This window comes from Plectropomus leopardus, chromosome 13 (genome assembly GCF_008729295.1).
Source record: "Plectropomus leopardus isolate mb chromosome 13, YSFRI_Pleo_2.0, whole genome shotgun sequence".
In the NCBI taxonomy this organism is placed as follows: domain Eukaryota; kingdom Metazoa; phylum Chordata; class Actinopteri; order Perciformes; family Serranidae; genus Plectropomus; species Plectropomus leopardus.
The window spans coordinates 32,030,709-32,050,671 of NC_056475.1; the positions used below are offsets into that span (position 1 = coordinate 32,030,709).

The window sequence follows — 19,963 nt, forward strand, 5'->3', positions numbered from 1 at the left end:
GTATGCCTCTGTGCATCAGTCAAGTTGTATTCACAGTTTATATCCATGTCTCTGAAAACATGGATGCTTTATACATATCTTCCCCAGCAGCACAAGCAACAGTCAGCACAGTTTACAGATTAGTGTCACCAATTCAGTATCTGATCAAATGTCTGCCATTTTGTGAGATATGACATTCAGTAATGGCCAGAAAAGTGTTTTTGTAGAACATTATGATGTCATGGTAAAATTGACCTTTGACCTTTTGAGTATAAAATGTCATCACTTCATCATAATGTCATCATTATTCATCATTGTGAGAAATGTCATAATTAGTGTGTGAATTCTTGAATATTACAAAAACTTGAGGTCACAGTGACATTGACCTTTTAATTTGACAATCAAATTCTAAGAGATATTGCCTTCACGAGAATGAGACAGACACAACGTCACAGTAGCCTTGACCTCTGACCATCAAATTATTGAACTTCCCACAAGTTTTGGGTAGAATACAGTGTGTCCAAATGGTAGGGTCTTCATCAACATTTCTGAGGGTTTCAAAGGGGGTACCACAAGGGTCGGCATTAGAGCCCATTTTGTTTTCTATCTCTATAAATGATCTTTGCAGCAATTTGTCAGATGCCTTTTATCATTTTTATGTAGATGACACCATAATTTATTATTTTGCAACGTCTGTTGTACCAGCTTTCACTCTCTTCGGCCTTTGATGTTGTTCAGGCCCGTCTGCAAAGGCTCAAGCTAAGTTTTAAATACGGACAAGACTAAGGTCATGCTGCTTCCAGGGCTACTTTGCTGCCAAATAATCTCCCCGTTTTAACTTGCCAGGGTACATCCATTGAGCTAGTCTCATGAAGCCAGGAAATGCCTTATATCAGCAACTTTTCTTCCTTTGCTTGATTATGGTGTACTGTACTGTACATGCAAGCACCAGTCACATGTTTACATTCACTGGATACTGTGTATCATTGTGCTTTGAGGTTTGTCACTGGATGCAAGTATCGGACGCATCATTGCACTTTATACAAAAAAAGCTGAATGGTCATCCCTGTCTGTCAGAAGATCCACTGTCTTACTCTGACTGTCCCTCATGTCCTCACAGAGCTTGGTAAAAAGGCATTTTGTTATGCTGCTCCCTCTGCATGGAACTCCCTGCAAGCTGAATTAAAATTGTCAGACCTGATCCCACTTGACAGCTTCGTTGAACTTCTTAGCACCAAAGAGCTTGAAAGCATTGGCTATTGTAACTGTCTTTAAATCAGATGGAAAACCTTTTTTTTTTTTTTTTTTATCTCAGTGATATATTTTTTTCTTTATTTTTATTTATTGTATGAATGTTTTAAATTCTCATGTTATGTACTGTAAAATTCTGCTGCCTCTTGGCCAGGTCACTTTTGAAAAAGAGATTTAATATCTCAATAAGCTTTACCTGGTTAAATAAAGGTTAAATAAAAAAAGTTGTTATTGAGATATCACATTCAAGAGAATGCCATTTTTTTTTAATTCTTTTGAGCTGACCATGAGATATTAACCTTAACTAGAAAGAGACAGAGAGGTCACAATGACCTTTAACTTTGCCCTTTGATCACAAAAATCAAATTAGTTCATCATTTAGTCCAAGTGGATGTTTGTGCAGAATTAGAAAAAATTCCCTTGAGGGATTCTTGCGATATTGCATTCACAAAAATGGGATGAACAGATGGACATACAGATGTAAGTAGAGACAGACAGACAACCTGGAAACATAATGCTTGCGGCCTCTGCTTTCACCAGCAGGGGGTCATAAAATGTTTAACAGGATTTGTTGTAATACTGATGAAATTACGACAATTTATAAAGACACCAAATACACATATAATAGTTTACTTTGCACTAACCGTGGACAAGAGAAGTTAGAAAAAGGTCTGGAAGCCTGTTTTAACTAGTGGTTCTCTATTACATCAAGATAAATTTGAGAACATACAGTATGTTTTCAGTATGTTGACAGAATGTGATATACCACAACATGTAAGAGAGAGCCTGGTAATTGAGAATATGGGGTAGTACCTGGAGAGAAGTGATGGTGTGGGGGCTGGCAGAGACCCAGCACTGCTGTCATCTCATCATGGTCTGATGGATGGATGTACTCAAATATACTGTTTCCTGTTAGCTCCACCTGCAGCACACACATTGCTCACGAACATGCTCATGTAATGATAAACAACATCATAACTAACCAGCCAAAAGTAAAGATTAGACATAGAAATGTAAGCTATTGAATTGATTCATAAATCAAGGACTATTCTACAGTGGCCCTGAGAGCTCAGCGTACTGCAAATTAGGACTGCACATGCAAATGAAGAAACAACTACACCAACTTGACAATACATTCACAGCATTTAGAAAACACCTTGACAACACGACAACATCAATTTAATGAAACATAAAAACATATATTTGACGACACTTTGAACCATTCAGACATCTTCACCAACTTCAATATATATAAAACATCAAATCAGCTTGACAACACACTAAAACATCAACTTGATGACACAAAAAAACATCAAATTTACTGCAGACTAAAATGCAAACTTAATAAACAGACAATAAAAAAACACAAAACACAATAAAACAACTTGACATCACACTAAAGCATTAAATCACAACGGACTAAAATATGGAATTGATGACACACTAAAGCATCAGCTTGACAACGCACTAAAACATCAAACTGATTAGTGACTAAAAAGTCAAATAACACAATGAAACATCAAAGTTACGACAAATGAAAACATCCAATTGATGACTGACTAAAATGTCAAATAAACTACACAATAAAACATCATATTGACAACACACTATAACTTCTAACTAACGACAGACTCACACATCAAATTAACAACAGACTAAAAACATTAACTTGACAGCAAACTTAAACATTTGAAAATCTGAAACATCAAGTTGACAACACAATAAAACATCAAATTGACATACCTCACTTTTGACGATAGACTATAAACATCAATTTGACAACACTATAACGTAAGTAAAAGTGGTAAAACATCAAACAAATGACACAATAAAACACATCACATTGACGTCAAAATAAAATATCACATTGACATCTCGACAACTTCAGTTGGTGAAGATCTTATCTAAATGCGGTGCATGTGTCGTCAAATTAATGTTTCCATGCCTCATCAAGTTGGTGAATGTTTTCTGCATGTGAAGATTTCTCCTCATTTGCAAGTATTTTTCTGAAATCGCTATGGCCACTGTTCTATTTTATCTCTGCTATGTCCCAAACGTGTGTCCACTTTACATGTTATATGTCACATGCGGCTATTATACTTTGTTTATGGTATAACTGAGATGCAGAAGGAGGGTCTTACCTGGGACAGGCCGAGGTGGACTGATGCTGTTTCAGAGATGTACATGATTTTGCCATCAGAGGCGACAACAAACACGAAGCCATCCAGAGTCTAAAGGAAGCATGAAGACGTTACTTTTAAGCACAAGTTACTAATGTGAATGATTTGTGCGCCAGTATGATCTAAGAATGTATGGTGTCATTATTCTGAAGGTTTTCGGCCCTGCTCTCTGCCTCCTGTTGTTCTCACGCAGCCATTCTGCATGAGCCATTCAGCAATTTAGTCGTTTCTGGGGTTTTTTTTACCCTTGACTCACTTTTATTAACCCTCTTTATTTTTCATTAAGAAAGACATCTGGGAGTTTATGTGCAAGTGTATGTTTATTACTATTTTTGTCTTTACAAATGGGCTGTAAATAAATTATAAAAATAAATTACCAGTAAAATGTATAATTCCCAGTGTGAACACTGTAATTAATAATCATCAGCTCATTTGTATTTTCTCCCACTTGATAAAATGAAACCATTAGTTTCATTAATTTGTATTTTCACTGTGTGTTACTTATTATCATTCAATTATATTTTGATTACAGCCTCTAAACATTTGAGTTTTACATTTTTTATCCAACTCTGTTTTCTAAGAACATTTTCAAACCACTGCATCGTTGAGTAATTTTTTTACGTACCATGTTGAGGTTTCAGGGGTTAACTTCTGCAGCATGAAAATTTTGTTCTGAATAATACATATATAAATTTTACATATATTTTCATAATTCGAATATGTCTGATATATCCCAAAAGATGTTTTGCTGATGTTTTGCATCCTTTGTGACTACAGAAATAAGAGTATAATTTGTTGCGTTGACTGGAATAAAGAAACCTGTCATTAGTCTAAACCATAGACTAACACATGCAGCATTTAAGGGCAGACATTGTGTGCAAAAATTCATTTTGTGGGGGGTACAAAAATTCATTTGTAAAAAAAAAATTGAACTAAAACATGCCTGAACTATACAGACCTTTTACATACAGAGGCATTTGTAGGCCAAATTGATCTAGAAATTCTTATCCAGCCACTTTCTGTCTAAACTCGACCACATACTTTACTGCAGAGCAGCTGCACATTTTCAGCAGGCCTGTTGTATCTAAACCCTGATGATTACCATTTATTTAAATGAGACAGTACAGAGTTTTATAACCATTTGTCACGTCATACCGGTGAGTACTGGCCCAGTTTAAGCATTTGAATATCTGTTTTCTTTGTAAGCCTACATAGTTGTGGTTGTCATAATTGTTACAATTGTCTTTTTCCAATAAGTGTTAAATAACTATGACTGATACTGTGAAGTGATCAGTTCAGTTATTTGAGAGAGAGCCAGGGAAATGGCAAATTAAAAAAGGTGTGTGAAATTGCTGGAAAGGGGAAAAAGTCAGAGCAAAGGCGTGCTGACAGAGGCAGTGCACATAGTCTCCTTAAGCTTAAATGTACATGCATTACATGTAATAATAATAATAATAATAATAGTAATCATCATCATCATCATCATCATCATCTTTTTATTAGCAGCACAGTGTTCTGGCTGGCGTATTTGCATGACTGTGTAAAGTAGGTTACAGGCTATGTTGGTGATAACAGTACATGGTGGTGTTTTCAGTCACAGTGAAGCAGTTTCAGTTGAAACAGCAGTGAGGCTATTTTAGCAGCAGCAGTGAGTCAAGTGGTATGAATATAGAATAAAAGAGAGTCTAGCACAACTGTGGTGCACTTAGGGTGGGCTCAGAAAGTAAACATTATTATAGGTAGGTGTTTCAGAGGCTGTGACAATCATGGCCAATCACATTCACTACTTCCATCCCCTCTAAACACAGATCTCTCCCTGCCATGATGCAGCAACTGTTTGGGAATCCTATCAAGAGTTTTCCTCAGAGGATGCTTTGTCCTAGACTAAAGGGCTTCAAAATGAATACAGCTTGCTCCTTGAGTATTTCGCTAGAGGCAGCTCTCATTTCACGTCTCTGGACATGCTGAACATCGACGGTTATCATAATGTGCAGTTTTACTGAGAATCTCAATGATTCATACAATAACCATCTGCAGTGGAGTACCACCGCAGAGCCATAAATAAATGTAAGTGAAATGAAAACTTCAATGGTTTCTGTATCCAGGCTGAGGGGGGAGGGGCATTAGGTGCATGCTCTTTTAATCATGAGTAACACTGAGGGGGGAGATGGATCAACTACTCAGGTCATGTGACTTTATGTCAACATTTAAAAATATACTCATCATACGTATCAAAATCCAAAATAAATGATTTGCATTATTATAACTTTGATAATTAGGCATTCAGTGTCTGTGTCATGGAGGATAGATTGCCTAGGTAAGTGTATAAAACCAGATAATCACTGACAGATATACTTGTGTTTTTTTTTTTACTTTTCTCTGCAGATAATCAATGACATAAAGGTGTGAAACACTGAGTGCTATTTATTTTTTTTATCCTGATGCTTTATCAGATTTAGAGGCTGTGACACCGATTCTCCACTCCACTAATATTGATAGTGTACTTTCACCACAGTGAAAATAAGAGTATAAAAACAGGAATTAAATGTTTTGTTTATAGATGTTAATAGGTCATTGTTTATTCAAAGATTAGATTTGTTTTAGGGTGATCAAACATACTGTATGTAAATAACAATAGTTTTTTTTTTTCCACTTGAAAAAACTGCATGCAAAACATAATAGAAGGTAGCCAATTAATTGTCATTAAAAAGTTTAAAATGTTGGCACACTGACTGTTCAGTAAAGGGGAAAGTGTTAAATTTGGAAACTGTAATTTGGAAACTAGAGGTCATATTTTGAAAAAAAAAAAATTTAAATCTGTTATTTTAGCCTAGATCCATTAGAAAATAGCAACTCATTTTTCAAAATATTTAAATGTGCCTGCCCATTTCAGGGTTAAAAAAGTGGTTTCAATTGCTTTATTTGTCATTCTGTCTCACTGGCACTTAATGTCATAAATGGAATAAGACATTGGTCATCTGTTTGAAAGGTTTACTGGAAAAAGGAACGACACATATTTAATGATTTCAAAGAAGTTAATTTGGGTGTCTCATTACCAGGTAAACAGTCCCTCATTCTCGGCACCCACTTTGCAGTATAATGCTGAATGGGCACTGTCATGCGGTCTGCTGTGTCACTACTCTAACTGAGGAGCATGATTGGTCACAAAGAAACCAGCACCAAATCAGCACAACTCAGAAAATTAACCTGCGAGCAGCCCAGTTCCTCACTGTGCACTAACACCACAAAAGAGCCCATAGTGGAGTGGACGCCCTAACCTGCGCAGTTACCCGTGCAGCAGAACCATGCAGGACACCTGACTGAAACATACTGTTTATGATAGTGTCTCTCTTTCTCACTGCAGAAACCTCATGTTACATAATGTGTGTCCATCATCGTTGGTTGTGCAATTGATTAAACGAACAATGCCCTGAATACATTTAAAGGTAAATTACTAATAATATAAATATCACTTTTTATCATGGTTGGTCCCATTCCTGCTTTTAATGAAAAAAAAAAGGAAAATGTCATGAAGAACTTGAAACCAAACCCCAAAAGTTCTTATAAGTTAAGGTTGTGGAGACCCCATGTTGGTGTGTGCAGTGTCAGAGAGGAGTATGACGAAGTTATGAGTTTACAATCAAAGCCAGCACCTCCTGATGAAACACAGACACCTACAGTCACTAATGTGTTGTGAAAGGCACACTTCAAACGTAACTGCATGCATCATAATTTGACCATATTTAGGCCACAGGATACTTGCTGCTGTTTGCCGAACCCCGCTCCAGTGTAGCATAGCAGAGCAAAACCTGAAATAACACTGTAAGTTTTTTTGCTCTCAATCCCGATCCGTCTCATTTGATATTGAGTTTCTGCCGATACCAAGTTCAGATACAATTCTTTACAAAATAAAAAAGTAAACAATCTAAAAATATTGTTATATGGCTCTTATCACAATTCCATTTGGTGCAGCATTTGTTTTCTCAACAAAAAAGCAAAGTGAACAAAGTAAAATGTGTCTTGAGAAACTGCTCTCAAATCCTTTTAGTGCAGCTTTGTAATTAAAGTGCAGAACACTATATATAAGTGATATAATCAAAGTTGTGTTCGAGCTGAACTTCAACATTCCCAGTCACAAACAAATAAAAATCGGACACAATTTTGCTTATTACAGCATTATAGTAAAACTGGTTAACTAAAAATGAACAACAGGAATTTCAGCTCCACTTAAAGCAGCTTCAGTGTAAAATGAAAAAATCAGTTTCTACTTATTGGAGTAGCAGCATAACAATAAAACCTGAATATCTTCTGTAAATTGTGCTCTGTGTTTACCACACCTTTATGACAGCAGATGTAAACAAAGGGTTGGGTGAGGCTCAATGACCGATTAATAAAAAAAATGTGTTGATCGGGCTGATACTGATACTTTCTATCTGATGGGGACATTCCTTGTGAAATAATTTGGTTCAGAGCGGCAGTTTCATATAGCACATCATATTCATAATCATCCCACAGAAAACTGTCACAGCCACAGTCGTGTGGCAGAGCATGCTGCAGCGCTACACTACAGTTAGTGCTTTCCTGTACTTACCTGTAAAAGGTGGGAACCCAGTTCTTTGGCCATGCTGTCCAGAGGACTGAACCTTGTTGACTGACCCCATCCATCACCCAGACCTACAGAGATAGACAGACATGGTGAGACAGTCAGGGAGACAGAGACTGACAATACACAGTCACTGGCCTTCACACCATTGTGCTAATTTGACCCTGTGCAGATCAAGCTCTTTATTTCCATTGGAAAGAGTGGCTGTGTGAGCACAACACAACCCCAATAACATTCTGACATTGCTATGACATTTTTGTGCATCTTTGACAAAGATATGGAACTCTAATACTAAGAGGACACAGGGAAAAAAACCCACTAAAAATCTAAATCAGAATGTCAGAAGATATCAAAGAGGATGTGATGCTGGGATGGGAATATTATATTTGAATCATCTCTATATACAGGCTATTGACATGATTTTATTACATATTCATGATAAAAAAAAAAATCAGCAAATAAACATCAAACCGCCAACAGGCCACACACACACACACACACACACACACACACACACACACACACACACAATCGAAAGATAAAAACAAGAAAGTTTTATGTTTTGAAAATATAAGACAAGGCTCCAAGATTTTGGTTTGAAAAACACTGTGTAGTGTGTGTACTGAGAGTGGTCTGTGTTAGTTGTTGCAGTCTTGCTTGTATAAACGTCAGTGAGGTGGTGCTGCAGTCTCTTTCCATTTGAGGAGAATCCGTCACAAAGCGAGCACTTTAGAGAGGGACAGACTGTGGATTGGTTATAGCTGTGTTATTTAAGTCCTTGGGGACTGCCACAAATATGTGCACATGGTGTTAAAGTTCAATTCAGCTTTATTCAGCTTCTGATCTGTGTCATTAACAACACTTTGTTACTTAGTGATGATGTTTAAATTAGCACCACGGTTCCTTTAATGTGTCTTAAGGAACATAAGACATTATTTATATTATTCCTTTTCCAAGTGTCTTCATCTATAAAGTGTCTTTGACATGTCCACAGAGGACACAGATCTGTCATTTCTGTACTGATTTACAGGTATTATTAGTACCTGTCACAACATCCTCCCCATATTTAATGATCCAATATTTTTTATTTGAATGCTATTTACAGCTGTGTTTAACCCTTTGAAATATCAGCAAATTGGGTTTCTTTCTTTTAAAAACATGGGAAAAGGACAAAGAGGAACCTTATAAGACATCACCCAAAAAATTAGCAAGAAATTAATGAAAAGTTACCTGAAAATAAACAAAAAAAAGAAAAGTTAAATTAAAAAAAGACATAAACAACAACATAAGCTTAGGTTTTTTTTTAATTATTTTATTTTATCAGTATTTTTTTCCTTTTTCTGTAACATAATTTGAAATGTAATATCAAGAGAATTATTTCTATTGTTTTCTCAGAATTTTTCAATTTTTTTTTTAAATAATTACCCCCAGCTAATTTTCAGGTTATTTCCTTGTCACCTTTTACTATCTCTGTGTTTTTTAGGGAAATCAAACCAATTCCTTCAGGTGTCAGAGATTTAAATGCTAGGGAAAGGAGTCTGAATGCAGCACAAGAAAACTAACGCCAATTAACCTCTTAAAGGGTTAAATTTTAAAAAACAATGTGTATGTTACAGATAGTCAAGTCAAATCAGTTTTATTTATAAAGCCCATTACCACAAATCAAAATTTGCCTCAGAGGGCTTTACAACGTCCCTCTGTCCTTAGACCCTCACATTGACGGTAAAGAGCAAAGAAAATACACTTTCTCTGTGGTAATATTTTGTATAATGATCTACAGTCATTTGTATGATAATCACAGACGATATTTCAATCGGTTGGTGGAGACGGCCTGGACGGGATGTGAACAAACTTTGTAAAGATTATTTTTTGGTCTTTATTCTATAGCTACAGCATGAAAGGGGGAGAGAGGTGATGACATGCAGCACAGAAAATTAAATTGAAATCGAACCAACAGTCGCTGCAGTGAAGACATAGTCTTTGTACATGGGACAGCTGCTCTGCCAGGTGAGCTACATGACACCTCATGAGTAAAATACTGAAGTTTTCAACTAACAGCAGATCTTTTTTCTTCTCCTTGACTGATTCACCAAATGACGGTGTTTGAGGGTGCACCTGTGCACATAGCTCAGTATTCTAATGACATATGTGTGTTGATCATATACAGGATGTTTAGAGCGTAAAAAGGCTAATCTAGTTATTTCTCTGATTCTCCCACTGCAGTGTGAGCAAATCAACTGCTAAACATGCAGCTGTCTGAATCAATGATATGACAGCAGGTCAGCAAGCAGAGCAGTCTGCCTGCAGAGAAATGGAAAGCAGAAACTCACTCAGACAAGAACATTGAAGTATGTTTCAGCGTGCTGTATTTATGTGGCCGGTGTGACTTCCTTGGTTAATGCTAAGTTTTTACTGCCTCTGTTGTCGAGATTTTGGCCAACATGTGGATGATTTCAGCACTTGGTGCAAAGATTTTTACCTTTTGATAAATGTGTATATGATTATTGATTTTGGCAGGTCACAGCCCAGTGTTACTCACACCGTCAGTCAGGATATGGATGTTGAGATTGTTTCTTATTATAAATATTTTGGAATTGATGATGAATTCAGTTTTGAACCCAACACTTATGCTATTTGTAAAAAACTCAAGCAGTGAAAAGATGAACCTGTTTAAGGTGTGCAATGCTTTAATTGCTTTATTTCATCAGTGTTTCATATAATCTGCCCTCACAAATTACTCTGTGGCTTGGTTTGGTTAATCTCACAATGTAAAGTGAGGCTTGCAAAGCTGGTCAAGGAGGCAAAAATAAGATGATCGGGATGCAGCCAGCCCAGCTGCAGGAAGCGTGTTAGCAGTAAGGCTCAACAAATCCTTAACTATTCTGACCAGCCTCTTTACGCGGCCACAGTTTCCGAATGCTTCGAACTAGAACAAGGCATGCCACAGCTTCTTTTTGCCACTGACAAACTGAATTTGCTTACCGGTGATTTGCCGTCTTATATATCTGGATTAGATAGTTTTTAGATTGTACACCTTAAATATTTCTTTATGTATTTCTTTATTTCTCTTACCTTGATTATTTATTAGTGTATTTTGTCTATTGCCTCTATGCATACTTTACTTGACCTGACGATGCATTTCTTTATTTACTGTGCTGTTTTGGAACTGTTTGGGTTTCTGCTTCAGTGAGGTAGGAGAATCTTTGTTTCCACTTGAGTGTGAGACTTTCTATATTTCTGTGTTAGTTTCCAATGTTGTCCTTTATTTATTTTTTATGTCTTGATGCCTGCTGTAAATCAAATTCTCTTCAGGATAATAATAAAGTTGAAAAAGTACTTGCAAAAGTGAGAGGCTGTTACCTTTCTCATGACCCACACTGATGTCTGTCACTGGGTGTAAAGTTTGAAATGGGATTTGAGGAATTTATCCAATATGCACACATTTTCCAGTCATACCAGGCTATAGTGGGGTCGCCAGAAAAAAAATGTTGGCATTTTATGTTTCTGAGAACCACACATACATTACATTTGTATGTTTCACACATTCTGCATCATATAAATCAATGTAAAATGATATAGTTCTGATTACATGTATATGAGATGACTTTGTCATCAGTTTCAAGTCAATTCTATTTATAAAGCCCGTTATAACAAATCAAAATTTGTCTCTGAGGGCTTTACAGCATCCATCTGTCCTCCAGCCCTTACAGTGACCAAAGAGAAAAAAAACCTATTCTGTACACGATATCTATTGCACGTCTGTCTGTCCTGGAGAGATCCCTCTTCCAGGACAGACAGACGTGCAATAGATGTCGTGTACTGAATAGATCAACATAAAAAAATAACAGTAATCCATATGACAAAATGATACATAGGGAGAAAATATGAGGCTTATAGTGTAATACTGGCTTCAAAGGGCATCAAGTGTTAAAGTGTTTTATTGTATTTTGAAAAACATGTGCATTACTTTCAGAATTTGGCCATATTTTTACAGTAATTTCTTACAGTGTAGACTTCTGTTGAATTACATGTGCATTTGTAGTTGCCTGCATCATATTATTATTTTAAAGTGTCGGTACCATGATTTACTTCAATATTATATTGCTGTTACATTTGTAACAGCATTTTACAGCAGAATATGAGGTTTACAGTGTGATATTGCCTCAAAAATACCACGTTTTACAATGTTTCACTATTTTCTTTTTTTTAAAAAAAGAAAGTACATTACTGTTAGAATTTGGCTGTGTTTTATGGCAATTTTACAATGACAGTGTAGCACTATAGAAATATAAAGTTTCAACATCATAATGTTATTATACATAATAACGTACAATGTTAATATTAACCCAATGTTACATATTTATGGTTAGGAGAGATGTACAATGGCAACATTGATTCTGATGACTGGTTTGGCTGTGGTCCCTTACTCTCCGAGGAGTATTTTTTAACTGAATTTCTAACAAATGTTCCAAAATTTTTATGTTTCCCAAAAGTCATCCTTGTACTAGATTGGACAGGGCAAGAGGTCTAGAGCACTTGTGTTGCATTTGCAAAATTCATTTTGAAAAATGATATTGTATCATCTAATTGTTGAAAGGTAACTGATCTGCTTTGTATGTGTATCCACATCTTTGTGCAAGCAATAAAACCCATAACTGCCCACTGCGCATATCCATGACTGTGCTTATCTTTACATGCAGACAGATGCAGAGGCCTGCTTAGAGACTAACATCAGTGTGTGTTGCTTTGGGACAAAGAACTGAGACATGCTTTGTGAAACATGTCAGTAGAATGAGTGGCATCTCTGTTTTGGGCACTGTGCTTTAGGTTAAAATAAATATTCACATACAGCTGTGTGTGGGAGCTGCTATAAACACAGAAACACTGGAGGACACAGAGAGTTCTGTCAACACCCGATCAGGAAGGACCGAAATGTTTGAGCCTGACACTGTTCATTTCAGCTCTTTTCTCCATAATCCATGCTGGCACAAATCAAATGCCCCGCTGTCATCAAGCTAGTAGGGTCAACAATGTGACGTATCATGGTCCAGCCACTTCTCACTGATTCTTTTTAGAAAGCAACTGTCAACTGTGTTTTTAAAATCTGTACAAGGTGTACTGCTTGACTTCAGTGTCAGAAGCATGTTTTCATCAGATTTAAGGCTTATCCTCACTGATTCCAAACAGCTGCCCTGCAGGCTGTATGTCTCTCTCACACACAAATGACAGTCAATGTGCTCCAAAATCAATGTATGGCTGAATATTGTTCAGTTGGTAACATGTCACACACTCCTATATTATCAAATTATTCTACAGAGAACGTGAACTTTTACTGTTTTATCAACACTAAGCTAAAAAAAGACAAATGTGCACACATCTGTGATAAAAAAAAAAGCCCCACATAAGGTCTGAGTGTAATAAGGTAGAATCTATACTTTGGGGAGCTTACGTGGATATAAACTTTCATTTCTACGGAATCATTTCCTGCACACAGTTTTGCTGAGAGCCTGGCGGAATTGAACAGTGTTTCCACTAAGCAGGTCAGTTTGTAGAATCGATTCTGCTTTTCACATCATACCAGAGCGGCTGGAATATTGGCACTGAGGCTTTACGGGAAACACAAAATGAAAAGTCACCAAATAGTAGCTCCGTTTTATGGGTTGCAAACAAAAAGGACGTTCATCATGCACTATTTTTTTTGTCTTAAAACTAGTCTTGTGCAGTGGTGCGCATTGTCGCCTCACAGGAAAACGCCGGCCGGCTGGCATGCCGGGGCCTTTCTGGTTTCTCCCCGTCAGTGTGGGTTTCTCCGACTTCCTCACACATTTTAGACTTAAAATTGTACTAGTAGTGACTGTGAGCGTGAATTGTCTGTCTGTTTCAGCCCTTTACCCCCGCCTTGGACTGGAGGAGCAGTTACAGATTATTGATACATGAATAAATAAAAATTGTATAGAAGAAAAACTACAGAGGTATTAGCAGTAAAATATACACAAATATTCTACTCGTTATTATTCTGTTTTATAATAATAATAATAATAAAATAATAATAATATGTTTTGTGTTTTTTTTGCAAAGTAGCAGGGTCAGGTCTGACTGATTAATTAGGCTGATGGATCATTTCAACAGCGGTAACATACAATTTTTTAAGGAAGTTCTTCCGATGGAAATACTGAACTAAAGCCCCAAGGGTCTCTAAATTATACTAATATTATATATTTCACTTTTCATATCTGTCAGTTATTAGTATGGGTATTCTGCATATGAAAAATGATAACATTAATTATGGGCATTTGCAGAGTTGCAGACTCTGCTGCCTTCATTTTAATAAAGCGCATGAGAAAAACATGTAGAAATAACAGCTGCCAGCCATAGACACATTTCTTTTATATAGAAATAACTCGTGTGTTTCTTGCTGTGCTCATTGTTTGGCTTGTTGGGGGACTTTGTCCCACAGATCAACGGGCAAGAAAAGACACAAACTCTGCGGACTGTTTGCCTATAGTATTAAATTACGGCTTTTCAACCTTAATAAGGTTATAATTAAAAGAAAGAAAAAAAAGCTATCTTAAAAAAATGTATGATTACTTTGTGGATTCGGAAAAACACAATATTGTTATCTTAATGGAAAGAATCGTATCTTAGTAACAGATTATAAATCGAGATTGATCTATCTGAAATAACCGATCACTTTGATGATGGTAGTTAAAATTACCCCAACATTTTAGGGACCCAGCCGGATTTCTGACGTTCTTCTTTTGTACAATAAATCAAACTAGCAGTTTTTAATTATATATATATATATATTTAAAAAGATAAGAAAAAAGAAAACTAACTAACTCGTAAGACTAAATATAATGAAATACGAAATGATAAGCAAAAAACAAAACAGATCCTATAGGTTTAAACTGTAGGCCGTTTACAGTCAAATTAAAGCTGCTCATTTCAGTGCATATTTCTATAAAAAAAAAAAAATAATATTGTTGTTTTATTAGCTCAGTTTAATGTTTTTTGTTTGGTTATTAGCCAATTTGTGATACCATGTAAATCAAATAGAAATGTTATTTTTAAGCAGCCGGGTAAATCTACAGACATGGATCCGCTTTCTGCTGCAAAAATGTATCCAAAAATAATAAAAGGTACATTTTAAGGTTATCGCCTACTTTAAAAGCAGCAGAGGCCCTCAGCTGTAAACACCGCTGTCCCCTGGCCGGCCAGGGAGAGTTCATTAAAAGAGAGCGCGCGGGATGAACACGTGGAACAGTAGAAAACGCTTCACTTCATCGTTAATGCTGTTAAATGCAGATAAACGTGTCTGCTCCTGTCTGGTTATTGTCTGTATTTGCAGTGACATAATAACATGTTGAGCACATGGTAAAGTCATAGAGCGGGGTGGTGAAGTGCTTCCACGCGCTCAGCAGCCTGTCCCATGTCCCGCGGCCCTGCATTATGGATCATATCTGGGATTACAGGGCTACAAAATAATCCACCACAAATTGGATCCGTAACATTGTGGATTCCCAAAAACACTCACGCTGGTTTTAATGCACAGCCAGTGTCCCGGCTGTTGGAGGGGGTGGATGCGCAGGCCTGCAGCCGCCGAGGCTTCACTGCACCCCGGACAAAGCGCAGCGGGACACCCCGGGTGGCCCGGCCACAGAGGCCCGTGTGTTCACTCTGACTTTATGAGTGATGACAGAGAGGAAAGACTCTGTTTGGCTGCCCTCTAACCTGCCCCAGTCTACCTCTCTGCGTCCTAATGAAATAATTACCGTGATGAATGAGTGAGGCGTTTAAAGCAGACATCAGCTTTTAATCAGAGCGGGAAAACAAGCTCAACACTCCGATGACACCCTCATTAACAAAATTACTTTAACAGCCCAGAGATTATGATTTAGTGAAGGAGCAAACATTCGCTTTCACTTCTGCAAAGAGAAGCCTTAATTCGACTCACGGAAAGGCCAGAATACATGACACAAGGGAAAAGAAACATTAATATTAGTTTGTTTATGTTTTCAGTTCAATTTCTAAATGTAGTACAGTCACTCTAAATGTTGCAGTAATCTCGAAAAACGACCCGCAAAGTCTTATTCTATCACTCAAGTGACGTTTCATTTTTTACTGCAACGTTTTCAAACTTTTTTAAATGACTTTGTCAGCATCGTTAAAATAAGGAAGCAGTTGCGCAGGATTTATAGGGTGTAATTTATGGACTTAAAGAAAGTTCATATATTCTTTTATTTTAAATTCTTTGGCCAACAGCAACATTTGGGTTACCAGGTTGTAAAAATCCCCTCGGCTGCTTTTCACCCTTTCATGTAGTTATCGTGTTGGTAAATTATTATAACATGGACGTCTCACTTTTTGATGAGCAATAAAACGCAGCTGAGTAAATTACGTATTAACAGTTATTAAATCAAATAGGTAGGCTATTATAGGCTGTAAACGCTTTGCCGCTGATGCTTTTCTTTTTTAAAAAGTGGAACCAGAGAGGAAGTGTATGAATTTATTTCTGCCCCTGGTGCACTTTGACTTTCTCCCTTTCACCACAGACAGTTTTATAGAGACACAAATGAAACTCCTCTGAGGAGAGAGCCCGCGCGGCTCTTACGGAATTCATTTTTCCCCTTCTCACAAGAGGATACCTCAGCGGAACAACAATGTCTGTGGATTGATTGAAACGATATTTTGTTATAGAAGCTGTGTTTTGGAATATATCAAATTAAAATGCAATAAACTGAATAAACTCCCTTTTTTTGGCAAATGCTTATTGTTCAACTCTAGGAGTCTGTATATTTTCTATATATTTTTCATAACAATCTGATATCTGAAAAAGACGAGGAGATGTTTGCATATACTCTTATATAAAACATGTGGAGTGTGTGATTTTTGTGTTTTAAACCTTTTAAAATCTGGACAACTCTGATTTATGTCAAAAAGCAATGAGCAATTTAGGAAGAAATAACCCCCAAATTAACAAGGAATTAATAAAAAGTAACCTATAAAAAAAATAATTAGCCTACAGGCCTACCTGAAAATTAGCACACACACTCACAAAACCAAACCAAACCAAACAAAACAAAACAAAACAAAACAAAACAAAACAAAACAAAACAAAACAAAACAAAACAAAACAAAACGAAACAAAACGGGAAGTAAAAAAGGAATAAATGAAAAATAATAAAACAAGGAAATTACCTAAAAAAAAAAAAAAAAAAAAAAAAAAAAAAAACAGCTTAAAATATGACAGTTCTGAAAAACTAAAAAACAAATTTAAAAATAAATAATAATTGAAAAACATAGCTCTGTGGACACTTTCCCCTGGCTTTTATTTAAAAAAAGTAAGATCTAGGCCCATTCATTTATTGTTTCAGGGTCCGACGGTTTTAATATTTCTGAAAGGCGTCTAAATGCAGCACAGAAAATGTGATGTCGATCCGGGATTCAAAGGGTTAATTTTATTTCATTGGTTAAACATTTAAATAGCCTTCGTTCTGTTGTCCTCCTCTGTCCTCAGAACCGGGCATTATTTCTCTACCAGCACATGTTAATAATCGCAGCCCGCGCGTCGGTGCGCGTGCAGCTGTGTGTATGTTCCTACCGTCGGGGAAGACTGCCCTCATCTTGAGGTAGCTGCTGGTCAGCCGGATGATGGAGGCCTTGTCCAGCTGGGAGGTGATGGCGGCCGGCAGCGGCAGCAGTTTGGCCAGCTCATAAAACTCTCCGTTCTCTTTCTCTCTCCGCGTCTTCGCTGCGTTCTTGCATTTTTCCTTCATCTCTGGAAGTTTTACACAAAAGAATCTTGTATAAACGTGTGTGTCCGCTGAGCTTTCTCCCATAGACTCACGTCAGAAACACAGCTGTGTGACTCAGAGAGGAAAAACACCCGTTCAACATCACTGATGTTTAGATTCCTGTGAAAAAAGCTTTGAATAACGAGCAGGACTCTGATCTGTGAATCCAAAGAATCGATCATGTGTTTGGTTTATCCCATCACTTCGACACTCCGATCACCAGAGAACCATCAGTGCAATCCTTCTCCAGCTTTGTCCAACTCTCCAGCTTCACCTGTTCAACCCCCAACAGCACGCAAAGTTGCAGGAGCCCCGTGTTGAACGCCACGTCAACTTCACGGTGTTGTCAGCTATTCATCTGTTCATCCATCCACAGACCCACAGAGAGGCACGGGTCCTGCTCCGCTGCGCGCCCTCAGTGTCGCGCGTCGAAAAGAGAACAGACTGAATGCATGCGTGTTGGAACCAAGAGAGGAAGCAACACCAGACCGCCAAGTGATCTGAACACCCCTCAGAGCTCATCTGCACCGTCGGTCTCTCTGTGCGTGCGTGTGTGTGTGTGTGTCTGTGTGTGTGTTTGTAAGAACTACCACAAACTGCCCGCCAGGACACTATGCACTATTTCCAGCTATAATAAGAAAATGAATCCGAACAAACAAATCGAAATAAACAAATGTTTTATTGCTGAATTATATTTCATACTTTTGACTTGCTGAGGTGGGTCAGCTGTTCGGCTTATAAACTATACAATCTCACAAGTTGATGTTACTTTTAAAAACATCTAGGAAACCAATTGCCTTGAAAAATGTAAGTAAGTATTAATCTTAATTTATGTTTATTTCATATCTAATTGCTAAGTTCACTTAAAATTCAGTTATATTTACATGATTTTGTGAAGTTGTTGCAACTTAAAAATGACAAGTTTAATGAAATCAGTCTTTCTAAGTTTTAGCAACTTCAGTATAAATCAAGTTTACTGTGCTATTTATCTGTATTCTGCTGGTTGCAAACTAGTCAATTCTATTAGTATTAACAAAACAGAACTCTCACAACTTCATCATTATCAAATTCCTATTTATGATGATCACGGTAAGTCAGACTACTTTACTGAAGCTGTTAAAAAGACAGTTTCACTTGCCATTTTTCATCTGCAACAACTTTGCAAAATTAAGTAAATTCCTCTAAACTTAGCTAAATATAACACATATATATTCTTTTTTTATATGATTGAGAGGCATTTAAGATAAGATAAGATAAGATAAAATAAGATAAGATAAGATAAGATAAGATAAGATAAGATAAGATAAGATAAGATAAGATAAGATAAGATAGTACACAGTCAAAAAGCAACATCTAAGCAGACATACTAAATGGTTGACTTCACATTATGGCACATAGAAAATGCTGAATTCTTGTTTTGTAATTCTGTGAGCCTTGTGTTCTGAAAATAATTACAACATTTTTTTAAAAAGGAAATGTTGATTTCTTTGATCATATATGTTAGGGGGCTCTTAAAGAAGCCCTATTATGCTCATTTTCAGGATCATATTTGTATTTTGGGGGTCTATTAGAGTAGGTTTACATGCTTTAATGTTTAACAAACACATCACGTCTCATACTGCCCTCTGCTGCAAGCTCTGTCTGAAACAGCCTGTCTGAGCTTATGTCCTGCCTCATGAGAAGCACAGTCTGCTCTGATTGGTCTATTCTATTTGTGACATTGTGACATCACTAAGTTAAGGAAGCAAACACTGAAACTCAAACAAGCTGTTTCAGTCAGCTCAGGAGCCATGACTTCTGAGGGAGAGAGACTTTGGCCTTTATAACTTAGGAGACCTTTTACAAGCACAAAATGCTACACAAAAAAATTTAAATAAGGGAAAAACCCAAAAAGCATAAAGGACCTCTTTAAGGAAGCTCAAATGGAAATATGTTGCTCAAAAACATGATACAGCTTTATTCAGTGTTTTTACCAGTTTAAATCATCTGCTCTATTTGTTTTTGAGAGGAAGAGACCTCTGTAGATAATTCAGCTCCCAGTAAAATCCTCCTGAAAATCTACATCAGAAAAAGGGGAGCACACATTAGCAGGAGCTTGTTGCTGACGTGCTGAACAGTGTAGCAGAAACACTGTGACACTTCTGTATTCAGTATTA

General features: G+C 36.9%; 1 protein-coding gene across 1 annotated transcript in view; it reads right to left on the reverse strand.

Moving 5' to 3' along the window:
- Positions 1–17,798, reverse strand: part of sim2 (SIM bHLH transcription factor 2) — a 31,600-nt gene extending 13,802 nt beyond the window's left edge. Inside the window, 4 exon segments of the mRNA XM_042500017.1 lie at positions 2,044–2,152; positions 3,372–3,461; positions 8,002–8,084; positions 17,615–17,798. Of these exon segments, the coding sequence (XP_042355951.1) occupies positions 2,044–2,152; positions 3,372–3,461; positions 8,002–8,084; positions 17,615–17,789 (457 nt within the window). The 5' untranslated portion in view covers positions 17,790–17,798.
- Between the last annotated feature and the right edge of the window lie 2,165 nt (positions 17,799–19,963).